General features: G+C 41.6%; 1 protein-coding gene across 1 annotated transcript in view; it reads left to right on the forward strand.

The window, feature by feature from the left end:
- PPFIA2 (PTPRF interacting protein alpha 2) overlaps positions 1-20,690 on the forward strand; it is a 295,048-nt gene that overhangs the window by 135,230 nt on the left and 139,128 nt on the right. Inside the window, exon 3 of the mRNA XM_063133830.1 lies at positions 17,415-17,477. Coding sequence (XP_062989900.1) covers positions 17,415-17,477 — 63 coding nt within the window. The remainder of the gene's footprint in view (positions 1-17,414; positions 17,478-20,690) is intronic.

Here is a 20,690-nt window from a genome sequence, read left to right on the forward strand (position 1 = left end):
ATTAGATGCTGTCTTAAAAGTCCATACAGACTTCTCAAGGTGGTTTAACCAACATAATTGTAATAAAACCTTATAGGTTTATTAAATACAAAATTAGTATAAAAGACACAAAAATATATTGACCCTAGTTCACACAAAACAACAAGCCACCATGGGTAAATTTCCCTGCGGGGCTTCTCATCATGGGCTGATTTAGGGTTATGGGTGGCTTGTCAATCACCCCAACAACCCACCCACATTGAGTTCACATGTAATAGCAAGCTATGGCTCAGATATTCAAAATGGCCACCACAAGTGCAGTAACAAGTCCCACAGGGAAATTCACCCATGCTGGTTTCTTGTTATATGCAAACCAGGCCACTATCTAAAACAAGCGGTAAATACAGGCAGCAGCAATTGAGAAAAAAATCATTTTAAAGACCTGGAACAATTTCAAATCAACCAGTAAAAGACCAGTCAGGAGGGGGGCAAGTGAATTTCCTGTGGCATGGAGTTCCACAGTGGTGTGGCCACACCCCCACCTTCAAACAGTCCAATGAGAGCTGAGCAGGCTCAGTTCGCAAACAATGCTGGAGAGTGGACAGAAAACCGGCGCGAGGGGTTGGTCTCTCTGTAACCCTGAACAGAAGCACTCTACACTGCAACATTTTGATACAGGGCTTCCTTGTAACAATGACACTCTAAAGACAAAGCCAGTTAGTTTCTCCTACTATCTGTGTGACTATTCCAAAAGCATCTACATGTATGCAAACATCCCCCAAACTCACTTAGACTGAAATCAAGGGATTTACTTTGATATATATTTGACTTGGAGGTTGCTTTGCTGATCCAAACTTTAAGATCCCTTTTAAACATTTCCCTCCAGAACTGGGCCAAGCTCTCTCGTTGCCTGAGGCAGGAGAGCACAATAACACCATGCCCACCGCCTACAACCACCCCTTCCCACATACTCCCACCCTTTCCCATGTATGCAACTCCCTCACCTCTTGCTGCTGCTGCCAACACCACTACACATGTGCCCACCTACTTACTCCGCCTCACCTACTTACCTTGCCTTTGCAACACACACTCCATGCCTGTTGCTGCTGCAAGCCCAAATGCCTGGGTCTGTGAGGGTCCTTCCTCTCAGAGCTAGGCATTGCCTGGAGATGTGTCCAAGAAGATCACCTGTGCTGCCGGCAATCTCACGGGACACTTGTGCTTCAGAGCAGCCACCTGTCCTCTGTTATCTCTGGCTATAAAGAGAACCAGACAGCTGCTCCTCAGGACAAGCAGCTGCTTTAGAGAAGAAGTGTACCAGGAGTTTGCTTGCAGTATGGGGTGATTTCCTAGGCTACCGCTCCAGCCAGGCAATGCATGGTTCCGAGGGAGAACCCTCTCAGAGCCAGGCAACTGGGCTTGGCCGGCTCTCTGATTAGTCACACGGGCTGCTTTCTCTGATAGATGTGGCTCTCCAGAGAGCTCACTCACTCCCTGGCTTATGGTGAGAGTATTGTCAGCACAAGCTTGAAGGCGTGCATCTGAGAGAATACCCTCAGAGCGAAACAGAGGACAGGTGAGGGTAGCCAGCAGGGATCTCTGGGCCAGTGGGGCTCTCCCTGGCAGGGGTGGGAGCAGAGAGCCATTCACCGCTTCTCCCACTCTACAGCCAGAGGTGAGGGATTCACCCCACTCATGGGAGTGCTGCCCTGTTTCCCTCCATTTCTGAATTATGCCCTACCCCATGGTCTGCTTGCCTGACCAAGGCTGTGTATGTTGTGGGTGTGTGGAGGGGAATGAAGGGGTGCACCGGCAACCTCCAGCATTGGCAGGGCTTGGTGGCACCACCAGCTGGAGGAGGGCCTTATGGGATGATATTAGTCCGTGGAACCCTCCTCCTGGCCTCTGAAGCACAGCTCCCTCCCTGTAGGCAGGGTGGTGGCTTAACTGGTTGCTCCTTTGAGGGCCGAGCAGGAATTTTTGGCACCAAGTCTGATTGGCTGTGCTGTGCGTCTTTTTGCCTGCTGCACACTGTAAGTAGGGTGGGTATGTCTTAGGTTTACTTGGTGGGTTTTCTTTTGGTTCAGTTGGTCAGGTTCCTCGAGGTAAGACTGATTTGTGCAGGCTCTGTTTCTCTGGATAGGGATGGTGCTCATTCTGTGGCATCATTAGTGGTGACAGTTGATGCCTGAGGCCTCCCGCTGAGGGTTTTGCAGCCCCAGTGAGGGGAGGAGGAGGATAAGGATTACCTGGGCGTGTTTCCCGCCTCCTCTGAATTTTTATTTTGAGCTATCTCTGAAAGAAAAGTTTTGGTGATTAGTTAGAATTTCCATAAAGACAGTCCTGAGTCTTCCACAGGATTTCTAGTTTTTGCATCGCTACTAAAAAAAAAAACCCAAAGTGCTTGGATTTCTGCAGTCAGCCACTAGTCAATGGCTACTAGTCTTGCTTACCATATGCTACCTCCAATATCAGAGGCAGTATGCTTATGTACACCAGTTGCTGGGGAACATGGATGGGAGGGTGCTGTTGCACCATGTCTTGCTTGTAGGTTTCCTGTGGGCCGCTGTGTGAACAGAATGCTGGACTAGGTGGACCCTTGGTCTGATCCAGTATGGCTCTCTTCTGTTCTTATGTAAATTACAACATTTCCCCCTAAATTTTTATCTCTTCATATAAATTACCATATGGAAATTGTTGTCCTTTTTGGTCTTCTTTCTTGCTGATGCATATCCTCTTTTTTAGTGATTCACAAGTGGCCACTCTAGATATAATCCAGCGACACGGGTTTACCACTTCAGTTGTTTATGAAATCTAAATCTGGAATGGATTCTATAAAAACCATAGATAGACTTCTGTAAGTGATCTAATATCTCATGAAATCACAGAAATCACCAAGCATTTCAGGAACTGGTTTTGCATGTGTTCAGGTCTTAGCATTGTTTTATTCCTGAGTTTGATTTGTACTTTTGGTTTTATTATATGTGCTGGTAGTGGTTTTATTTTGCTTTTATCTGATTTGTTTCACTGTTGTATTGCTATTTTGTATTTCATGTTTTCAATTTGTACAGCACCCAGAAATTCAGTTTAAAAATGTAATTAATAAGTTGATATGCCTCATGAGTAACCACAATCCTCAAATGATTTAAAGTATTGGAGGACTTTGCCATGGTAGGAGTGAAAACTAGAAAGTTGGAGGGGGGGCTTTACTAGATTTTAATATGGCTAAGGACACTTTGCAATGCCACTACATTTTAATGGAATAGAATTTTAGTTTTTACCTCATACTAGTAAGTTAGTACATGAATGCATTTATTTATACTTTGAGTTTGAGAAGAAGATAAATAAGGTTTCCATTCATAATACTAGTGTCATGCAATTATTTACTTATGTGAGTACCAAAATATGAATTTACATTCATTAGTGGCTTAGCCTTTGAAAACCAAATTGATTTCAAAGACATAAAGCATTACAAAAATATAATAGTGACTGGATGAATTGTTGTTAAATATTATATCTTCAATCTGTTTCATTTTATTATACGCATAGTGTGTTTAAGCAGCTTGCCAGTAGCTCTGTACAGCTAGGAGGGGGTGGGGAGTGTAACGTTCTGTAGTTCTGCTATTGAAATCTGCTCTTTGACTTGATTAGCAATAAAAATGAACTTACAAACTTTGTGGCAGTGTATTGACAAGCTTGTGTTAATTGAGCAGTTGGACAGATAATTTTAACATGTCCATAGAGAGATAATTTCACAATGTAAATTGTAAATATGTGCCTATATTTAGGAACGGAAATTAGAAGTTGATAAACATCAATTTTTAGGTTCTTTTAGCTGCATATCTGCCTGCCTGCCTGCCTGCCTGCCTGCCTATCTATCTATCTATCTATCTATCTATCTATCTATTATGTTTTTCTGTAGAAAACACACACAAAAACCCTGCAAACGTGAACTGATGCTACAGGTTCCATTTCCTTTAGACAATTGTATTCTAAGCTGAAGAAAAGATGGAGAATGTTTGGTGACTTTAGGTAAACAGCAAATCAAACACTGTAGAGAAGATCTTCTGTTTTGAATTGTAAATGGAACTCTTTAGTCTCTTGTGCCAATTTGTTCCCATTTCTGGCTACTACTGATCAGTAAGACTTTGACAATTTTTAAAAAACTGCATGACAGTATGATGCCATGCATATTTACTCAGAAGTAAACTCCACTGTTGTTTAGGGCTACAGCTAGGTAATGTCAAACATAACAATCTGGGGGGGGGGGCGCCTTTAGAAGGCCATGTGTATTGCTTTACTTGTGAAGCACACAACTAACATTTCTCTTCCCCCCCCCAACAATAAGTTACAATTGCTTCTATATTCATGATATGTTAGAACAACAAAACTGTTTGCCAACCTTGGTTTAAAAAAGAATAATAATACTCTGAGCACATGCAGTTTTAAAACTTATTTAGAGTTTTTCTAGATGAGGCTATTCTTGTACACTCATAATTCCTCACTCATGGTTATTTACGGGTATTTTAGATTATGTCATCTTCCTCCAGTTTCTGTCCTGCATTTCCCAACAACTTTTGTGGGGGTCTGGGGAGGGGAATAAAGTATTCTTTGGGATCGCCAAACAAAGTGAAAATCTCCACCAGTGCCGTTGTGTTATTCTGCTTTGTTTTCACCATACAACAGCCCCACCCAGCAGTTATTTAGCAGAAAGGCAGGAAAGGGGGGGTGTAGATATCTGATCTTAATACTGCAAAGAATCCAGAAGCAGATGCAGTGGTTTAAGAAGTCCCATGTAGAAAAGCTAGATTATAGCACCATCATGCTGTAGATCTTAACACCATCATGACTCCAGGTATTCAGTGGAGTTTGCTTCTGATGACTTCTGTGGCAAAATGGGGACCTGTTGGTTTTAAGAACATAAGTGCCATGCTGGATCAAACCAAGGGTCCATCTAGTCCAGCACTCTGTTCACACAGTGGCCAACCAGCTGTTGGCCAGGGACCAACAAAGCAGGACATGGTGCAACAGCACCCTCCCACCCATGTTCCCCAGCAACTGGTGTACACAGGCTTACTGCCTCGAATACTGGAAATAGCACACAACCATCAGGGCTAGTAGCCATTGATAGCCTTTGCCTCCAGGAATTTATCCAACACCCTTTTAAAGCCGTCCAAATTGGTGACCATTGCTACATTTTGTGGTAGTGAGTTCCATAATTTAATTTACTTAAGGTCAGGTTATATTTATTTCTGGGGTTAGCTATATACTGATAGTGGAACTTTATGGTAATTAAGCTTCATTCATTGGCTGAGATTGGTCTGTGGGGTTCTGAGGGAGTTGAAAATTGAGTGGGGGAGAGCGCCAGGGATAAGGTTCCAAGTCCAGTTAGGGGCATTGAGAGGAAAGCTGATGGAGGAAAAAGGAGTTCAATATCTTTGTGTGCGCTGGTTTAATGATTTGATTTGGCTTTGGAAGAACATGGACTGTTACTGTGACTTTATTAGGAAATAAAAACATTATTATTTATGCATTGTAGCTTAGTGGAAGTCAGTACCCACATGGACTGGAGCTGACAGTTTACACAGCAGCAACATAATTGCCCTGGTATTCTTGAAAGTACAGGGTAATGGAAGAGAAAGACCTCAAGCGGTGGTAGCAGGCTTGTAATTCCAACAGCAGACCTGTCACTTCCACAGGGCCAAGTGGCACTAGAGGTTTGCTTTTGATACCGTCATCACTTCCTGCTCCCTGGGCGGTCATGGAGGTGGCCTGGGCTGTGGAGCCCTGGATTTTAGCCTCACGGGCCAGCCCTAACTGCTCCACTGAATGTGTTTATTGGGGCTTACTCTCTGGTTGTATATTGCCTTGGGCACTCTTTGGGGCACAAAGGCAATTCATTAATATTTGCAATGGAGACTGGTGGCTTCTATGTCAGTGGGATGGTGAATCTGCTCTGGGATTCAGTCAGGACCAGTCTGAACTCTAAAGGAGCTATCCAAAGTGCTGACCCCTGGCCCCAAAGTGGGTTCAGCACCTAGGATAGCTCCTTTAGCGTTCTGACAGGTTCTGACTGAAACCCAGATTGGATACATCACCCCACCGAATAGGAGCCACCAGTCTCCACTGAATATTTGAAAGGAAGGAAGGAAGACAGACAGACAGAAAGAGAGTGATTACAGCCTAAAAGTCAAAGGGTTTTTTCCCTCCTCAGTGTTTGGTGTGTGTTTTTAAAGAGCATCTCACCAGCCTTGCTTGTTTGATCCCTCCTTCCCAGTCAGCAGGACTAATAACTGAGAAAGGGTGTTGTGCCTTGTTGACATACGTCACTTTTCCCCAGTGTTCCCTTTTAGGAAACAGAATGGCTTGTGAGTACCCTCCAACTGCTTTTGAAGTTTACCCTGAATTTTTAAAAGGAAGCTTATACCGTGTGAAGTTACTGTTTGTGGGGTGAGGGGAGCTAAAAGCTCCAATGTGCACTGAGAGGTAGTTGTGTGCTTCCCTGGATCAAAGCTCAAAACCGTTAATAAAGCACCTTGAACACTCCTATTTTACCAAGACAATAAGTAATTGAAGTTGTGCTCCTGAAAGCCTCATCTCTTCTTTTGGAATGCCCTGGGATTAAAAAACACCCATTTCTTTACAGACACTTAGAAAATAGCACAGGGCTTTCTTTTAAGAAAATGATAACACCCCACTTTGCACGCCTGTCAGCAGAGTATCCAGATCATTACTCACCAAGAAGTATTAAGCCCAGCTCACACGTAATTCCTCTAATGCGGAATAGAAACAGGGATGTGCTTTTCCCTCTATGTGTTTGGGTTTCCTTTCACAGCCGGTCTCGCAGTTCACTTCCACTAACCAATGGCCGCAGGAGGAGGATTGGCATGTAATGTCTTTCAATCCTGTAATTTTGGAGGGATGGCAGGAGGAGGAACTGCAGCTCCTGCTCCATATCAGACTTAAGAAAGTTCTTGCATGATAGGATTCTTCTACTCTTAAAGGCAGCCTACAAATAGTGATGCTTTCTTCAACCACTAAGGCTAACCTATAAAACCAAAAGTTTTGCAGTAGTAGCAGCAGCTGCCTTTGCAAAGCCAAGGGTGTCAGGATCTTTCTGCACAATATAGTATGAGTAACCCAGGGATAGTCTGTGCCTGCAGCACATATAGCAACAACATGAGTAATAAGGTCTTTCGAAATCCCTTTTTTTTCCTGCAGCCAGTTAATTATTATAATCTGTTTCTTCTCTTTTCCTCCTAACACTATCGATTTCTGCCCTTCCAGCCCATAATTATCACCAGCATCCAAATCCCTGACTTGCCATTTCCATAGTGCCTCCTTCTTCTCTTTATTTGGCAAATATTAATTCCCCCAATCTTCCTCTTTCTCTATCACTTGAACTAGTATACTGGTCTATGTGCTAGTGCAGTTTTTTCATTACATGGCCAGAACACCCAACCACCTCAAGCCTGCTCGCCACCTGTCTGTCTGTCTGTCTGTCTGTCTGTCTGTCTGTCTGTCTGTCTGTCTGTCTGTCTCTCTCTCTCTCTCTCTCTCTCTCACACACACTTTCTTTTAGTATCAGTTGCTCACTCTCGGCAGGGACTCTATAACATTGCCTTGTTGTTTGCTTAAGCGGCAGGCTTGGTGCTGTGATCTGGGCTACCAGAGGAGGTTTCAGAGGTGGGGAGTCAGGAGACCTTCCACTCATCAGCTATAAAGGTGACTGTATGGAGGGAGAAGAAGAGAATGCAGGAGCAATCAGCCAATGAGCTGTGGTGGGGGAGAGGGGCCAAGAGGCAAAGAGCAGCGTGACTGGCTCTGTGGTGGTCCAGTGCATGCCATCCCCAACTGAGGAGGGGAAGGGGAAGAGGGGAGTTCCCGCATGGCCTGGGAAACTTGAAAACTAGTGAAAATCACTGGGCTGGTATACTAACCAAGCCATTTTTCTATTCTGCAACCTGTATGTGTGTGTTGAGAACAAAATATGTTAAGTCTATGCTTTTAGACTTTAACAAGTGTTGGAACTAATTCCTCCCCATTGTAGAAGTAGCTATTCCCATCTTTGTTAAGAGTGAAGTGCAAAAATCCATGTGAGTGCACCACACCTCTGATTAAACATTCCCCTTAGACCCATGTTCATCATTACCTGCGACTTCACCTGTTTGCATGACAGCATCAAATTTAAAACAGCAAGCTTCCCCCCATCTAACTGCTCCACTCAGTGAATCTTGTGTGCCACTTCTGTCTCCCTACCTCCTTTTGCAACAGTCCCACTGTTTCCCACCTTATGCACCCCTTTTTCACCTGCATATTAAATGCTACCCTTTGCTATTCCTCTCTTCTTCCGCCCTTCTCACCCTTCCCCTTTTCCCACAGCAATATCTATGGAACACAATAGGATGTTATAGTGGGGAAATTATGCAAGCTGTCAAGAAACAAGCAGCCATGACTGATAGCTTGATATGTTTCCTTTGGCTTACTTTCAACTGACTTTACATTTGACAAATACAAATGCATTCCTTACATAAGTACAGTTATACTTTATAGGCATCAGAATATTTGCTGGGTGAGAGTCATTACATGTGAGGATTTGTTTGTTTGTTTGTGGAGGTTCATGTACAACTAGTGGGAAGCAAGTTACAAATTTACACCGAATGGAGGACGGGAACTACAAATGGCTTTAACAAGTGTGCCAAATTATTAGGATCTTAGGAATACAAGGAAGCTCCTTTATACTGAGTCAAATCCTTCATCCATCTAGCACAGTATTGCTGACACTGACTGGCAGCAGCTCTCAAGGGACTTAGGCAGGAATTTTTCCAGCCCTATCTGGAGATGCCAGGGATCAAACCTGGGATCTTCTGCATGCAAAGCATGTGCTTTATCAGTGAGCTACAGTCCATATTGGCCATCCTTTAGGCAGCAATCAGGTTTGCTCCCATAATCACATATATTAGATTGTAAGCCTATGCGGCAGGGCCTTGCTATTTACTGTTTTACTATGTACAGCACCATGTACATTGATGGTGCTATATAAATAAATAAATAAATAAATAATAATAATAATAACAATAACAATAATAATAATAATAATAATAATAATAATAATATGTCTGTCTGCTAAAAGAAGAGTTAAACATCACTGGTGTACTTGAAATCAGTGTATTGGATCCAGACTAAGGGCACAATCCTATGGGGCATGCTGGGAGTTGTCGGGCCTTTTCCTGTCTAAACGTGCATAGGATTGTGCCCTAAATTAGTCATGTTTTAGTCCCATTAGAAGAAATAGGACTTAAGTTTGTCATGATTCCAATGGGACTAAAATATGGCTAACTTTGGGTCCAATCCACTTACTAATCTAGAAGAGTCTGCGTAATATTCCAGACAGAGCAAGAACTTGGCAGGAAGCAAACCCTTTCATATACGGCTACTTATTTTTAGTGACTATATATACTGAGGAACAGATAGGACTGGGGATGGGGTTCTGCAACCGATTGATCACCACAGCTGGAATAGTTGAGGTCCCAAATATAATGAATGTAGGCGTCCATGGCTAGAAATATGCTTTAAAGAAAGAAAAGCCAAAGGTTTCACAATGTTATTATAGTCATTCTGCACAAGGAAAATGAACTGTGGGGAGGGGGAATCAGGACTCCTGAGGAATGAGCTGGGTTCCTTTTCTTCTCCATAGGCATTTAGGAGTAACAGACATTGACTAAAGTAATCAATCAGTTAGGAACTTTGGATTTTCCTGAGGCACCAGTTGGGGACAGAGTGTCACAACTTTTGCTATTGCAGTTTAACCAAGGGCTGAGGGCACAGCCAGTCCTACCATCAGGCAGTGTGAGGTAGCCACCTCAGGCAGCTGATTTTGGGTGTCATGAGAGGGGTTGTCCCGGTACCATGGAAAAACCAGGACAGCCCCAGTTTCAATTATCCCAGGGAAAGTCTGTGGTCATCCCCGGTTGACCTCAGGATCCCCTGTGCATCATTTGGACACACAGGGACGACCTAGAGATGACCCCGGGATAAATGAACCATGTAGACATGCCCTCTGTCCACCTCAGGCAGCAAAATGTCTTTGGCTGAGGAGCACATTTTTTGTGAGGATGTGCATGACAACAGCCCTCCATACCAGCATCCTAGTTTACTTTTATTCATTTCCCCAAGGAAATTTGATTTTTACATTAGTCACATCTCTGGTTCTTATACAGATATTTGCATCAAGATGCTCTTTCTGGGGTGGAGAAGATGAACTACTTTTCTGATACAAGTAGGGTCACGCTGATTTAATGCCCTTTGTGTGTTTCCCTCTCATCCATATAGCAGGAACCGGTTAGAATCAGAATATGTTCTCAATGCATGGGTGGGGAAGTTATTGCACAGTATTTTTGGCTGGGTGACAGTATTGGTATTGCTGTGTTCACAGGAGATCTTTGGGGAATCAAGTGATGGGTCGTGGAAGGGTGCATATATTTTGATGTCTTCATTGGCAGCATTCGAGTGGGTCCTTCCATTCAGTTAGCTTGCACAGCAGAATTGCTGTTGTCTCTCCAGCTTGAGTCGTTGTCCTGGTGTTTGCAACTCATCATTTCCAATGGTAGTTTAGAAGGTCCCCTATAGCAGGAGCCATTGAGCAATTGGTGAGCTGCAGATGTGGGCTGGAGAAATGGGATTAACTCTGCTCTTATAATAGGAAAGCTTTTGGGTGGTTCATGAGAAAGAGTGGGCTGTGAAGACTGAGGCTGGAGAGAGGGACAATGTTGGCTCTGCTCTGTCTGATTGGCATTGAGTGCATTGACTGGTGAAGCTGTTGATGGGACTGGTGTTGAGACGTGTTTAGTTTTCATTAGTTTTTTGTACTTCAGAATTTGTTATTTGAAGACTTTTTGAATGTGTGGCAACACAGATGTTCTTGCTTGGTTGTTGATATTTGCTTGTGAAGGATTTCAAGGTTTTGACATTTTATTCTAATTCTAACCTTGTTTTGCAAAGAGCAGTGAAAGGGGGGTGAAGAAGCTCCCTGTCCACATTCTATGTACCTATATCACACTACTTGTGTTAGATGAAATATTCAAGGAAATATTTTGGCAATGGTATCGTGGTGTATATATAGTGTATGTCTTGGGCTATTCATTTTGAATACTCCAATGTTGTAAATTTTAATAGTTTTTTTTTATCCGTAATACAAGTTTATATTAAGTGCACCTTTCTGATTAGTATTCTGAAGATAATCAAGCATAGAATTACAATTTGTGATTGGAGGTGTTAAAGTAAACATAGTCTATAACCATTAGAAGTTGTGAATTAATGGAATTAACCAGACACCAGGAATTAAATGCAGTAGCTGTCAAATATGCAGCATTCCTATCCTATACTTTAGAAAGGCAAAAGTATTATATTGAACTCTGGGTTTTTTTTTTTCATTTTCTTTTGTGCCAGGTTAAATAATGGAAGAGCAGTGTTTTCACATCAGGGCTGTTATCCTATAAACGAGATACAAAACTAAGTCTAGTCAGATGTTGCCTGTAAGTGGGGATTGCAGTTTGATCTCTGCTAACAAAAGCTGGACATTTTTGCTGCAGAGATGCCAGATTGAGGGACGTGACTCCTGGCTGTACATGTAGAATTCATTACCAAGTGGAGTGCTGCCATCTTATTATGGGTCCCGCTGCACACAGCCACCAAGATAATGCTTTAAAGCATCCTTCCCCAACCCACGGCCCTCCAGATGTAGTGGACTAAGAATTCCCATCACCACCAGCCAGCATGCTGTCTTGTGGTGATGGGAATTGTAGTCCAACAGATCTGGAGAGCACTAGATTGGGAAAGGCTGCTTTAAAATGAAAGTTCAGCTTTAGCTTTATTAAAAGCATTGCATATCTCAGTTTTCCTTATTCTCTTCAAGGGAGCTTTCTTGAAGAGAATAAGGAACTCTGTTTCATTCCCACCACCACCCAATATGGAAATAGAAGAAATATTCCCTAATTAATGCAGTAAGTCTTTTTGTAGATCAGTTTCTATGTGGGCATGAGCGTTGATAGTTTGTTGGAAGGTCTCCAAGAAATTTATGTTTCCTTGCAAGATTGATGCTCTGACTAAGTACTGATTCAAAGCCTTGTGATTTTGAATGTATGCGCTTGATGTTAGCAACATTTTTTAAAGTTGCTAATGCAAAAATAAATAAATAGGGCAGCCTCCCCAAGCTGGTGCCTTCAAGATGTTTCAGATGACAATTCCCAGGATTCTTGGGAATTGTCCAAGAATCATCCATAGACCATGCTAGCTGGGGCTGATAGGAGTTGAAGTCCAAAATGTCTGAAATAAAAACACAGAAGCATACTTAAAATCCATAACAACACCATCCAAAACAGTGCAAACCAAAAGAACTATACCAGTTTGGTGGTGGTGGAGATTAGAACAGGAAGTTAGAATTAACAGCCAAACGGCAACCAAAACAGATGCATCTTGCAAGCTTTACAACAGTCGGAGGGAGAGAGAGAGAGAGAGAGAGAGAGAACATACCCCTTTTCAACAGGGAAGTCATACCATAATCTCAGGGCAAAGTCCCTGCTTCTGGCAGTCTCTTACTTCAGAAAGTGAAGATGATACACAGAACAAGCTCTGATCCACTGAATGCAGGTGGAGTAAGGAGAGGCATGCTAAACCATCAGGTGCTGGCTTTAAAGCTAAAAGCCAGCACCTCAAACTGGATCCAGAAGCAAATTGGCAGCCAGCACAGGTGCTGCAACACTAGTGGAATGTGCTTACACCTCCCTGCATTCAGCAGGAAGAAGACAGCAGTGTTTTGGACAAGCTAGGGAAGAGGATGTGACTCTGGAAACAGAGGGAGTCATTAACATTGTTCTCTGTGGTGCAGAATTTCTTCATGACAGGAATCAGAACTAAGTCAATAAAGTGGTAATTGCATATGTGTGTTTTTTATGGAAGAAGCTCTATAACATAATTATATTTCTATATCACCATTTCACAACCAGACTGCCACATTGAAAACACAGGCCTCTTCCTGGCCATTGGGGGCCCAGCGGCTTGGACTACCCCACACATACATGGAATGCTAGTCCCAAATCACCACCCCTCCACCACATGCTACAACCTGCTGCACCTATGTATTAAATCCCAAAGTGCATCTCAGTTTTCAGACAGATGCATCTCAGTCATATGTAAGCTGAGCAGATGTAGGCTGATCTTTCAATTGCAGTCATAGGGTAGCTTCTAGTACAGTGGTGGGGAAGCTGAAGCTTGGGGACCTCCTGGACTACCAACCTGGCCCTCTGGGATTCTCCACATAGCCACACCCCCTTCCTCCACCCGATGGGTGGGTGACTTCCCCACAGTTTTCTCCCTTTTTAAAAGATTGAAATCCCTCTCCTAAGGCTTAGTTACTGGCAGTAAAACCTTTAAACTAAACTATGCTGGTATATATATTTTTCCTTTTGGCCCCACCCTATTGCCTTTGGCCCCACCCCTTTTACTTTCAGCCCCACCCACCACAGGGATGGGGCTCACAAGAGGTTCTCCAAGACTAAATTCAACCCTTGGAGTGAAAGAAGTTCCCTGCTCTGAATCTAACATGGTAGGAAAAGTGGCCAAGCAGGCATTTTTTTTGGGGGGGGGGGGGGCTAAGAATCTACATTTTCTTACCATAAATAATGTGTTCTCAAGCCACCATGATGAATTTGTTGTAAGATATGTTTTACTAGGCAGCTTCCCACTGTGTGCAGCTGGTTGTATGATTACTTTCTGCTGAAGCATACCTGCGAAGCACAGCTAATCACTTTCAGGAAATTCCTTTTTTGATAGCCGGGAGTGCATGATCATCATTTGCTTACAGTTCAGTTGAACACACAGTGGAAAATAAGTCTGTTTATATAAGATTGGGAAACTAGAAAAGGAAATTATCCTGACTTCCACAGGTAGTAATATTGCCAAAAAATAAAATAAAAAATAATTTAATACCTTGCTCTCATTTTTTTTTCATTTTTTTCATTTTTTTATTGGCTATATTGGCTAGCTGGGGAATGCTGGAAAATGTAGGGTTTTTTTCTGTCTACACTTGCATAGGATTGCGCCCTTAGTTATTTTACTTAAACCTCAGTATTAACACCTGATAAATAATGTTGCTACACAAATGGGTATCTCTATACAGGTTTGAGGGTTTGGGGTTAATAATAAAAGGAAACCTTTTACTCACTGATTGTATTATCCATGTTTTTCTCATTTTTATCATATCCATCCAGGAAGTTCTGCAACTAGGGAATGGTTAAAAAATAATTATTCAAAGCAAGCATATTGGGATGCATTTGCTTATTTTACAAAATGATTCTTCTTCTTTTTTGGACACAGATTTTTCAAGAATATGGATTTGGGAATCTGGAAAAATGAAAGGAGAGAAAGTTATCAAGACTAGGCTGTAAGGATTAGTATATTTGGGGGACTGTTAAGGATCTGTGTCATGCACTAAAATCCCATCCACTACTCCATCTTTTCCCAACTTCATACCCTTCCAATGTTTTGAACTTCATCTCCCAGCAGCCCCAGCCAGGATAGCCAACGTTCAGGAATACTGGAAGTTTTACTACTTACTCCCTTTGGTTTATGAGATTTCATGATCCACTGTCCACATATTTCTCAGTCTTGGATCTGTATAAAACAAAAGGCTTGAAATCTGCCTTCATAAATATGGAAGGTGAGCACAGAGACCAAGAATGCCTAAGGTATCAATTTTCTGCATCCCCTGATGATCATTTTGGAGTGTGTGTGCATGTAGTGTTCTCTGACCATGTTACTTAAAGGAAGCAGGGGGGTTGCTTTACAGAGCACAAGAGGCCAGATCTCTGCCCCATGGAACTTGCAATCTAAGAGAAACAACAGAGGAATCAGAGGGGAGGGGAGGCAGGAGTAAACAGGGAAAGAGTATGTGGTTGTTTCAATTACATGTGCTTAGGATTAGTTACAGGCTGAGTTGCATTAGGACATAGGAACAAGGGGGTTGTACCTAAGTTTTCATGGAACAAGGTGAGGAAGCATTTGAAGCAAGTAAGAGAGGTGGCATCACACAGGTGTTTTGTGTGGCAGTTCCAAGCATGTGAGGCAGGAAAGATGGAGCCTTTTATGGCAGCAGGAGATCTTTGGAGAAGGAGAATGGAGTGTGAAGATTATGGGCAGGGATGTACAGTATATGGTAGCAGAATGGCTAAGGTATTGTGGACGGGATGTGTGTACAGAAAGGCTCCAAGGCTGAGATCCAGACACAGTCTACTTGGCAGTTACCTGATTGGTTTTGGTGGCAGTCCTTCCAAATAACTGGTTTGAAGATGTTACCATGACGTGAAATTAGCTGGCTAAGGATGATAGGGGAGAAAGCCAAATGGATTCAGTGATTTATTTTTGAAGGGAGTCAGAAACAAAAACAGACTGCTTGATTCAGTACTCTTAACAACAAAAGATCCATGTCTGCATAGAACAAGCTGACTGTTAAAGATAAGGTGACAGTCACAAAGGCAACTTTGATGGACCTAAAGAGAGTGAGCAAGTATAAATCAAGTCATTCACCGAATGAAGGGTAGTTCTAAGCATTGTGCAAGGAACATATAAATGTAACTTCAAGTGCTCCGGATTTTAACATTGTATTTAGGGGAGTATAATAGATAAAAAGCTGTTCTCACTGGGCAAACCATCTATATCTTTGTATCCCAATTTTAAAGAGAGAGAGAGAGACTCGGGTTACCCTCCTGTGCACAGTAACATTTATTTTTATTCATAGAACAACTTCTGTCCGGATTTTCCCATCCAAAAAGAAGTAGCTCAAAGCTTCTTACAAAACCCTAAAAATAACAAGAATCCATCATTAAAACACAATTACCAAAGTAAAAGCAGGATCAAGAAAAAAACACAAAGAGCCAAAACTAGTCATCAGTAAATTAAACTAGGCAATAACACAGTCAAACAAGCTAAATACACCAGTTGCTGGGGAGCATGGGCAGGAGAGTGCTGTTGCACCAGAGTTCTGCTTGTGGGTTCCTGGTCAACAGCTGGTTGGCCACTGTGTGAACAGAGTGCTGGACTAGATGGGCCCTTGGTCTGATCCAGCATGGCCCTTCTTTTGTTTCTAAATGTCATAGACTATGACTCTAAGCCATAAAACATGTGCAGACACACAAGGCAAATGTACAGATGTGTTGTAGCTGGGTGTGCTATGCATGCCAATTACAACTGCATACCACTGTGCAAGTTTGCCTGCCTCCTTGGGAAAAAAAACCCTGTGGATGCCATGAATATAGCTTTGCAGATTTTAAAAAAGAAAATGCCAGTGGTGCTCATTCTCCTCACTCCCTGACTTCCCCCCTTCTATAAAACTGTTATTGTGCCATATCCTTTTTGATTTGAACTCAGAATTTTTAAAGAACATTCTGCATGTTTTATAGAGGCTTCTTCTGAGAATGACACTTGGGGTCAGGGGTCAGATTTGAGCAGTTCACCTGGATTATGATCTGTATTTCCCAAAATTTGTTGATAACTAGAAGTAATTTTACCAAATAGTAAATATCAGCAATACAGAATTTAACATTGACATTTAAAAAAAAAAAAAGTTAGGCCAATGAAAAATGTGTGGACAAAAGATAATTGTTTGAGTTTCTGAAAATGTAAATTTGCACCAAATAAAAGGAGAAGTATGGTTTGCCAGAAGATATCTTATAAAGCACAGAATGCATACTTAATATTTTATTATGAATTATGTTACTTTTATGAAGATGCTACAAGTGCAACAAAATGGAAACAATTTATTCATCTTTCAAAGTGTGTGACTTGTGTAACAAATCTTGGCATGATATATGTTTGTATGATTTCTAGATTTATAATGTTCATAAATATGTAAGTCAGCAAGTGCCATATACTGAATTCTCTTGATGTGAATAGCAGGACATGCTGATTTGAATATGGAACACAATTCAGAAGTTGTCTCATTCAAATTCCATTAAAATGAGTGAGAACTGTAGATGAACAGTTGTACAACAGCTATTGTACAACTTTCATCTTTTTCTGTTAGTCTTACACAGAACTACTCTGTGAGAGCATGTTCTTGAATAGTAAACCCTGCTATCATATGTACCTCAAAATCATCTAAACCAAACCCTAAGCATACAAGTATTGATTTTCTTATGGGTTTTAATCAGTAATGTATAGTTTACTTTGCAATCAACCTTCAGTCATTATAATGTGCATTCTATAGTGTTTTTTTTTAATTTTCAATGAGAGATTTTAAATTTCACTTTACAATACAGTTTACTATTGCAGTTGAGTGGAAATTAAAAACACTGCTATTTCTTCACTTTTTTTGATATACTGTGTTATTCTAAAAACAAAGCCTTTCAATTCAGTAGACTCTCTGTTGCACACTTTTTCAGATGACGGTTGCTGCTGGTACGAGCATTGAGAATAACATTCAAAGGACCATATCCTGCCCTAATGTATGTTCTACATATCTTGGATATTTCTCTGATTTAAATGCAAAATCTCATTATGTGAATTTGCTGTAATCATCCACAACATCATATTCATTTCTGGCATACTGTATATTATACTACAAGTGAAGGTTCTAAGCTGGTTATTGCCTTTTGAGTATTTCTCCTAGTCATGGCTGTGATTACAACATCACAGTGCTTTCTGAGTGGCATCCTCCCCAGCTCAGTGCTCCTATAATTCAAAATAAAGGATGTAGGCTCTTGAGGCCATGTTTAGTTAACTTCTAAATTGGCCTGATTACCCAAAATGCAAAAGCTATTATTTGTTAAATCTTACTCAGCTACTTGTAGTACAATAGCAGCCTTTATGTTCCACACAATCCACTACCACCAAGGGGAAAAAACTATCTCGCAGAGGATGAACTACTTTGCTTCTTTCATATTCTTAAGTGTTGCAGGTCTCAGATGTATCCTTTAGGATGCTTTAGAAATCTGACTCTTTGGGTTTCTCTCTCACACAGCACACAATATCCAGAGTGGTAGCCATGTTAGTCTGTAGTAGAGAGAAAAACAGACTCTTATGACACTTTAAAGATTTAAACATTTTTTATGGTACACACTTCTGTGGACTACAGTTTACTTCATCCGATACATGAAGTATTATCCTGAGTTCCAAATATGTATCTACACATATGGTTGGTTGGATTTGTAAACACTGAGGTCAGGGGGTACGGGTGGAGATTGAAATGCAGAAAGTACAGACAGTGATAATTACCACTGGTCAAAATCTGTGGGATAGATGAAACAAGAAAAAATGTTGAGATATATTTGCATGAACTATATAGGATATGGATGGTTTCAAGAAAAGAAATCATTTATTTCTTTTTAAATTCTTTAAAATTCTTAAAAGACAGGCTGGATTTAAAATTTAGTTTACAAAAACTTCCAGGTCGCTTAGGTGTAACATATATATATATATGATATATGATATATGATCTGTCTTTTAATGAAATTTGGACTCTATTTGGTTTAACACTTTTCATGGAATGTAAGGATAAAATAGATTTATAGGTTATCTAGTGAACTAGTTTGGATGATCATATGTCAGCTTAATAAGCCATATGAGCCAGTCTTTTGTCTATGCACACAGAACCCTTCACTCAAGAAGATGTGATTAAACTAGAAGCCTCTAATCATAATTTCCCATTTTGTACAAATCAGGAAACTATGGTTGTCTTCTTTGAAATAAGCCCAGGTATTAAACCAAATTCAAATTGTGGTTCTGTTTTCTGGATTGTTTTGAAGCTAGTAATAATCACAGTTTCCTGGTTTAGGTGAAATGAGCAACTATGGTTAACTGAAGACTTCTTGATTTGTTTGCTCACACCATAAAGGGAGGATCTGAGAGGCATCATGTATGGGCAAATGGCGAGTTCATATCTCAGGTTATTCATCATCCAAACACAGCCATTGACTGGGTTTGGACAACACAATAACCCACGATGGTTTAAATAGTCCACGGTGGGTTATTTATCCCACTGTGGGTTATCATGTCATGTGGCAGGGTTTTTTTAACCCACAGTGGGTCATTTGGCTGAAATAACCAATGCAAATAACCAACAATGTGCAGAGATGGTTAATTAAAATATCGTTGATTATTGTTGTGTGGCCAGCACCACAGATGATTTCGTGTTCCTACAGAATCATGAAGCAAGAGCCGCAGAAACCCTGCCACTCTTGCCCAGTGGGGCACCATTGCCATTTGCCAGCACATCCAAGACACTGCCCTTCCTCCCCTTCCCGGCTCCAATCGGGTTGGGTCCTCATTTTTATATCTATTCCTGGTCCCATTTTTGCACAAAAAAGAGGACTGGGAACCTTGCCGGCACCTCCCTGTAATTTTCCCCATGTGCTCAAATGGGGCTTCCCATTTGCGCTCATGGAGAAATGGTATTCTTCGGTTTTCCCAGCTACTCCCCCCTTCTTGCACTTTCAGAAACAATTTAAAAAGTGGGAAATTGGGGGGGCACAAAAATGAATCCCTTGCCAAGGACTGTAGGGGCAACACAGTCCTTGGAAAGGTGTTCATGTTCGTGGGCCCACAGCTTCCTGCTTTTTTATTGTTCTTGGAAGCCCATTTGCAGATATGGGCTTCCAAGAACAATTTGCAAAGGGGCAGGATCACCCAAGGGGGTCTTTCCACTGGGGCACCCCTTTCCTCCCTCGCCGCATGTCTCTCTACCTCCTAGTAAGCCTTTTCCCACAGATCAGTGAAAAGAATTTCTCCTGTGGCTTGACTTTTAAACATCCAGCCAAGGGAGAAATCCTTTCCCCGACCTGTGGAAAATGGCTTATTTGAAAGTAGGGAGGTGTGGAGCAGGGGATGCCCCTGTGGAAAGACCCTTGTGGGTGTCCCCACACCCCAGCACGAAGGGAGATTCCACTGGGAGGTGGGTCTTTAAGAGCCTTACACCCACCCCGATACTTCTGCATTGTGCTCCATTTCTTCTGACACCCTTCCCCATGCCTGGCAACCTTGCTTCCACAGAAGAAACAGGGCACTTCCCCAGCTCCCAGTCGGGATCTCTCTCTCTCTCTGCCTTGCTTTTGAGAGCTGTCATTTTTGACAGCTCAAGAGCAGTGCACGGAGATCACAAGGGAGAACCAGCACCACTATTTGGGTGGGAGGACTGAGAGGGGGCAGGGGGGTGAGAGATGAGTTTATCAATACACAGTTGGTTTATAGTCAACTCACTGTTGGTTTTTTCTCTGATTGAGTAGGGAGTACCTTCAAAATAAACAACTGTGAGTTGATTATTAACCCACCATTGATTATCTTGACGTCTGAACACAGCCATTGTCTTGCCTAACTGAAATAAAGCCCAGCTAGCACAATTTAATAACTATAACACACTATTTTAAATATAAAATATATAAAATTACATTGATGTAAAACTCAATGTATTTTAACAAACTGGAATTAAAAAATGAACAAGAAATTTAGGCATACATAGTTGCCAACAATAAACCAGAAAAAAACCTATGAATTCATTTGTATGCAATGTCTTTGAAGCACGGTTTTACTTTGTCCTTCATTACTGACCTCAATTTACTTTCTATTCTTTTTAAGCCTATTCAGTTCTGCTCATTATTACTGGAGATTGTTTGCATGAGAAAAGTTGAACTATGAAATGAAAGTTATAAGCAGTAAAGTACCCT

This window comes from Elgaria multicarinata, chromosome 9 (genome assembly GCF_023053635.1).
Source record: "Elgaria multicarinata webbii isolate HBS135686 ecotype San Diego chromosome 9, rElgMul1.1.pri, whole genome shotgun sequence".
NCBI classification, from domain to species: domain Eukaryota; kingdom Metazoa; phylum Chordata; class Lepidosauria; order Squamata; family Anguidae; genus Elgaria; species Elgaria multicarinata.